The 6,356-nt window shown below is 38.6% G+C and overlaps 1 protein-coding gene across 5 annotated transcripts in view; it reads right to left on the bottom strand.

Annotated features, from left to right (window-relative positions):
* LOC122550689 (cytoplasmic dynein 2 heavy chain 1) overlaps positions 1-6,356 on the bottom strand; it is a 555,979-nt gene that overhangs the window by 534,605 nt on the left and 15,018 nt on the right. For all 5 annotated transcript variants that reach the window (XM_043691809.1, XM_043691805.1, XM_043691808.1 and 2 more), the window contains exons 3-4: positions 4,933-5,103; positions 3,553-3,691 (exon numbers count right to left, since the gene is read on the bottom strand). In XM_043691809.1, coding sequence (XP_043547744.1) covers positions 3,553-3,691; positions 4,933-5,103 — 310 coding nt within the window. The remainder of the gene's footprint in view (positions 1-3,552; positions 3,692-4,932; positions 5,104-6,356) is intronic.

The following is a 6,356-nucleotide window of genomic DNA, read 5'->3' as shown; positions in this document are numbered from 1 at the left end:
GCTGTGTTGGGGGGAGATGTTGCACGGGATTGGGGGCAGGGGAGTAGGGTTGGGGGAAAGGTGAGGTGTTGAATGGGTTTGGCGGCTGGGGCATGGTGTTGGAGGCGGGGGAGGTGTTGGACGGGTTTGGGGGCGGAGGGTGGTGTTGGGGGCGGAGACTTGCGCGCAGTGTGCTGCTGCAGTCTCCTGAACAAGGTGGAGACTTTAAAAACTCCAAGCCCCAGAGGAAATGCATTTAATCGATTAACCGAATAATTGATTATCCGAACGAAATGCTGCCCACCCATCACGTTCGGATAATCGAGATTCCCTTGTACATGAATAGGAAAGGTTTGGAGGGATATGGACCAAGAGCAGGCGGACAGGACCAGTTTAATTTGGGATTATGTTCAGTATGGACTGGTTGAACTGAAGGGTCTGTTTCCATGCTGTATGACTCTATGATGGAAATGTGTTGCTGGAGAAGCGCAGCAGGTCAGGCAGCATCTAGGGAACAGGAGAATCGACGTTCCGGGCATTAGCCCTTCTTCAGCCCTCCTGAAGAAGGGCTAATGCCCGAAACGTCGATTCTCCTGTTCCCTAGATGCTGCCTGACCTGCTGCGCTTCTCCAGCAACACATTTCCATCTCTGATCTCCAGCATCTGCAGACCTCATTTTCTCTCGTATGACTCTATGACCTCACTTGGTCAGCTATTTCACCTCTCAAATGCAAAGGAAACTCTGGAACTGTTGAGCAATTCCCATACCTTGGCAACCATCTATCTCAAAAAGGCCACCACTGCCAAAGAGATGCAATATTGATCAGCAAACCAGGTCATCTTTTTACAAAGTTAAGACATCAAGTATTTGACTACTATGCTGATCCCAGATAACACTATTAAAGAACAAGTCAGATCCCAGATAGATCTTGGCTTGATTTGTTTTGGTTTTAACCAAGTGGTTTCTCACTGAAACACAAGTCCACAATGATCAGATTTTGCTTTACATTAAAACAACATTTTTTAATGAAAGAAAAGGAGTTAAAATAGAATAAATCATCTACTTATTACATAATTCAAAGTTTTTGTTTAAACACAAAGTAATACATCAGCACATAATCCAATTAAACACTCCTTTCTAAACTGAAAAGAAAATGCATTCCTGGTGCAGTATGCAAAAAAACACTTGTATAGTGTTCAGAGCAAAACCCTTGCCTCTGAAATCTCAATAGGTTGAAGTCATGCGTGACTTGAACTTACAGACTAGAACTGTTGATAGCATCTTCCTGGAACTATTCATGCATTTGTGCTTAAACAAACTCAGGTTCAAGTAACTGTCAAGGTTTTATCCCAACATTTCTAGACTGGGACTAACACTAACTCTTTATTCTAAGATAATCTAGTTTTGTTATATCCTTCCCCTCTTTAAACCATTTGTCTATACAGCCATTTTCATTCAAGGACTTCAAAGGACTGCTCAAAACTCAGTGTAAAACTAATAAAAGCCTCCACCTCCAAGCTATGGGTGTTTCCCTTCAGCTTAAGAAAAAACTCCTTCTAAACTGGAGCTTGTTTATCTTGTTCAATCATAAAACCTTAACAATATATGAAAAAAAGCTATTAATTCAAAACTTAGACTGCAAAAACTGTTTTCAAAGAAATCACTATGGCTAGAGAAATACTTGCAAATTAATTATAAACTTTGGACACACAGAAAATCCACATTACTAACTCAAAAATCAAAAATCCAAAGTTACAACTTATATAACCACACTCTTTACATCACACCGTAAAGATATCCAAAGTCAACAAAAGTCCAACTACACAGTTAGTGTCACGACACTCCTGCACAGCAGTGAAATCTGTACTGTGTATGAGCAACACACAATTCGAGAGAAATTCCAACCATGTCTTTGCCATATATTCTGCATTCAGTGGAAGGACGGCCAGCTCCATAAGTATTAGGAGAAACTCTTACAAAATCAATTCTAAAGGACAGAACACCTGTTCAGATAGTCAGAATGGTGGGCCCCCACAAGATCTTGCTTTCTAAATTGTTAAATGATCCAACCTTTTGGGTAGATAAAGCAAAGGCTTCAAAGACATTCTGTAGTTCTATTTGAAGCACAATAACATTGATTTTAATTACTGGGTGGAGTTTGCTACTAATTGCTCAGAATGGCAAAAATGTGTCCATTAGGCTGCATCATGCTTCTGAGTCCCAACGTTTTAATGATGAGACAAACCCACATACTGGATATGAAGCAAACACTCTTCGCTGGATCTCACTAGCTCAATGGTAATCCTGCCCTATGTGCCCAAAGATCTGTGAGAATCAGCTTGTTCAATTATATGAAGACCTGCAGCAGAAACCTGCAACCCTGAATTGACATCATTCATGAAATTAAAGACAGCCGAGTATGATGAGATGGTGTGAAGCTGAGTCATTTTCCCAGCAGATGTTGCATGGGTGTTTGTGTTCTCACTCAACTTAATTCAGCCTGCTGATGGCTTTAAGAAAATCGGCCTTACTATTATTATTTCCCTGTATCTCTCTATCCTATCACTCTCATAGTTTGAAACAATTCGATTAGATCAGCCTTTGTTAGTATTGCCTCCCTTCTACTTATTTCTGTGAAGTGGTCAGGGTTGATGAGCAGTAAAATAGCTAGGATAGACATCCTATAAATGCATGTGAAATATATTGGGGGCTATGCTAAAGGACTTCAGCAGGTACCTGTGATTCATTTGTCCAAGATTCCAAATTAAATTATGTTTTGTCTGAAGTAGAACTCTGCAAACCCTTTTCAAAACTGGTCACCACAGATAACTATGAAATGGCTTTATAGTTTATGATGTTGCCTCATTCAAGATCTTCAACTTCTCCTCAGCCAACTGCACTGCCAAAACTATCTAATGTATGCACTCTGGCAGCTTTTCCCATTTGACTACTGACATGCATATCCCTGAGTAATGTAACTTTCCATTTCCATAAAAATTGCGCATCTCTGAAAGTTTTCACTCAACACTGGGTCATGACTTGGCCTTGCAACAGACTTCTCTACTTTCAGGTTGATCATTTTCACCCACTGCAAAGACTCCACAATAAATCTCATTTGCAGCATATAGGATTATTTCCCATCCTTATAATCACATAAAATGCTTTCCACAGATAAAAATCTGCAAGAAAAATAAAATGAGCACTACATTTCTCCAATAAAGAAGATGATTTAATTTGAAACCCCAAACCAGAAAATTTTGAATGAAGGACACAATGGAGACTGGAGAAGGGGAATGAAAGGACACTTACCAGAGGACAACCATTACACAATTAATTAAGTTGTTTTTAGTCTATTGTACTAAGCTAGGATGGAAGTTATAGAGAAAGGAAGGAGACAGAGGGACATAAAATGTCTAAATCTAATCTTGAATTAGTTAATATTTCCAGCAATCATGGATAAATCTATTACGGAATTCATAACATCTGCAAAGAGAAAGCTTGAAAACCTGAAAGAGACAAGTAAATTCAAAAGTCTTTAAATGTGATTTTAAATGTGATATCAAGTTTCAAACCTGAAGTGTCCTGTTCACCGCCACATTTGCTTCCACTGCGGCTATGATCTGAGTGCCTTACAACAGATCCCAGACCTGCTTCAAGTTGAGTAAGTAAATTCTGCAATTTGGGATCAAAGTTTTTACTCCATTTCTCATCCTAAAATTAAAATTAAGATAAATTTATCTTAAGTTTACAGTATCTCTTTGAAAGAGTATCCAAACAATCCCAATCTATAACTCTTCACCTATTAATCTATTTTAAGAATCTAATCAAAAAAAATTCATAAAGACTTAACAATTATGTATCTCTGACTATAATCAGTTAGTTATCAAAATGGTTAACAAGATTAACTAAAATTGTAGATTTTAATGATCTATTAAAATTTTGAAACAAAAGGCAAAAAGGCAAGAGTCCAGAAAATATTCTCATGTCTACATTATTTTATTTTATGATGTCTTACATCATAAGGGGATTAAACAATTACAGACTCCATTTACACTATTGCTTTGTCCAGGCAGTTTCTTCAGGCTATTTGCAGACAGGCTACCATCAGATCTATACAAAAGCATAATTCACTTGGCAATAGGCTGCTGATTGGTGCGTGGAGCTGTGACCAGTTGTGGATGACAATGCCCATCTAACTGACAACAACTATGATTGGCTTCTGAGTAGCTAAAATGCTTGTGGAAATGCTCAAAGCTGGTAGTCACCCTTTGACTGCTGCAAGGGAGAAGGGTATGCCTTTCTCTCTAGTAAAATACTCTAAAGCTGAAGAAAGCCAGTTTATGTTCTCTCACCAGTTACAAGAAGCTGGAGCCTTTAACCAGTAAATAAGAGACTTTCCAATTAGTATAATAATTGTCTGTGCCTTCTCTTAAGAAATGAAAAGCACCTGAAGAAGAGAGATTGAAGAACAGAAAATCCTAGCAAGCAAAAAGATCACTTCAGCAAACCCTGTGGACTGGAGTCAATGAACTGCTTCCCCAGTTATCTTTCTCCCTCCACCCCAAAACTATCTTTTTTTGTCTATCTATATGTGTGCAGGGGGAGTTGTTAGAGTTTTAATTTGTAGAATTTATGTCATCAGTTCACAACTATTTATCTGTGGTTAGAATCTATTTATTTGCAATAAATAGTAGTTTTTCTTAAGCACAGAAACCTGGACCACATTTTCTGTTAATCTAGATCTATCTGACAGGTAAATTGGGCAATTTGCAAGCATATTGATAAAATCTTTAACTTCTGTGACAACTCTAAAAATTACAGAATTGCTATCCCAATGAGGCATCACAATAAATGAAACGAAACATCACAACTTATTCCATTATTTATTTTAGTTTTTGAAATAAGTATGAAATCAAAAGAAGTTTCTGTTCAAAAGACACTTGCATACTCGCCTTCAGAAGTACTGGTGCAAATATTTGACGAATCGCTTGATAAAGAGCGATTATAGGTGAATCCAGCATAGATGATACAAGTATATTGGTGTGTAAGTTATCCTCAGTAATGACATCTGGGCGCATCTTAAAGAACACCAGTATTTTGTCTTTCTTATCACCTGGTACAACCTACAATTGAAAGAAGTTACAGTTTAGAATTAACAAAGCCAGATGCAGGAATATTAAGTTTCTAAATAGGTACCAGAGCTACATTGTCCTTAGAATTACAATGTGGTTGCTGTCCATGAAGCATGCCCAGAGATGTTGGTGAGATTGCCAAAAAGGAACATAATGAGCTAAAGATGCCAGGTTATTGCTCTCACTTTATATTGGTAATTGTCACTGTCTAGATTCCATAAAATGTGTGGAAGAATAGGAAACTACATATTAATGAAGTGAAATGACACATGAATAAGGATGCTCATGCATTTGAATAGGGCTGTCACTGTTTGCTAGCAAGAATCTGTCTCATAAGAAGGTTGACTCTTAAGTCAACGACCACTCACCATTGTACTCTATGCTACTTTCTCCCCACCCCCACCCTCCTCTAGCTTATCTCTCCACGCTTCAGGCTCACTGCCTTTATTCCTGATGAAGGGCTTTTGCCCGAATCGTCGATTTCGCTGCTTCTTGGATGCTGCCTGAAATGATGTGCTCTTCCAGCACCACTAATCCAGAATCTTAAATCAGCCAGCCTGACATCAGTGGTGGATAAGTTGTTGGAGGGGATCCTGAGGTACAGAATTTTATGTATTTGGAAAGGCAAGGACTAATTAGGGATAGTCAATATGGCTTTGTGCAAGGGAAATAGTGTGACACTAAATTGATTAAACTTTTTGAAGAAGTAACAAAGAGGATTAATGAAAGCAGAGCGGTGGACGTGGTCTATATGGATTTCAGTGAGGCGTTTGACAAAGTTCTGCATGGTAGACTGGTTAGCAAGGTTAGATCACAAGGAATACAGGGAGAACCAGCCGTTTGAATACAGAACTGTCTCAAAGATAGGAGACAGAGGGTGATAGTGGAAGGTTGCTTTTTAGACTAGAGCCCTTGACCAGTGGTGTGCCACAAGGATCAGTGCTGAGTCCACTGCTTTTTGTCATCTATATAAATGATCTGGATGTAAATATAGAAAAAATGGTTATCAAGTTTGCAGATGACACCAAAATTGGTGGTGTGGTGAACAGTGAAGAAGAATACAATGGGATCTTGATCAGATGTACCAATGAGTGGCAGATGAAATTTAATTTAGCTTAATTTGAGGTGCTGCATTTTGGAAAGGCAAATCAGGGTAAGACTTACACATTTAATGGTAAAGCCCTTGGAAGTGTTGCTAAACAAAGACACCTTCGAGTTTAGGTTCATAGTTCCTTGTAAGTGGA

Source organism: Chiloscyllium plagiosum, chromosome 6 (assembly GCF_004010195.1).
Source record: "Chiloscyllium plagiosum isolate BGI_BamShark_2017 chromosome 6, ASM401019v2, whole genome shotgun sequence".
In the NCBI taxonomy this organism is placed as follows: domain Eukaryota; kingdom Metazoa; phylum Chordata; class Chondrichthyes; order Orectolobiformes; family Hemiscylliidae; genus Chiloscyllium; species Chiloscyllium plagiosum.
Note: the sequence above shows the minus strand (reverse complement) of the source record. Positions and strands in the feature narration are given on the sequence as shown.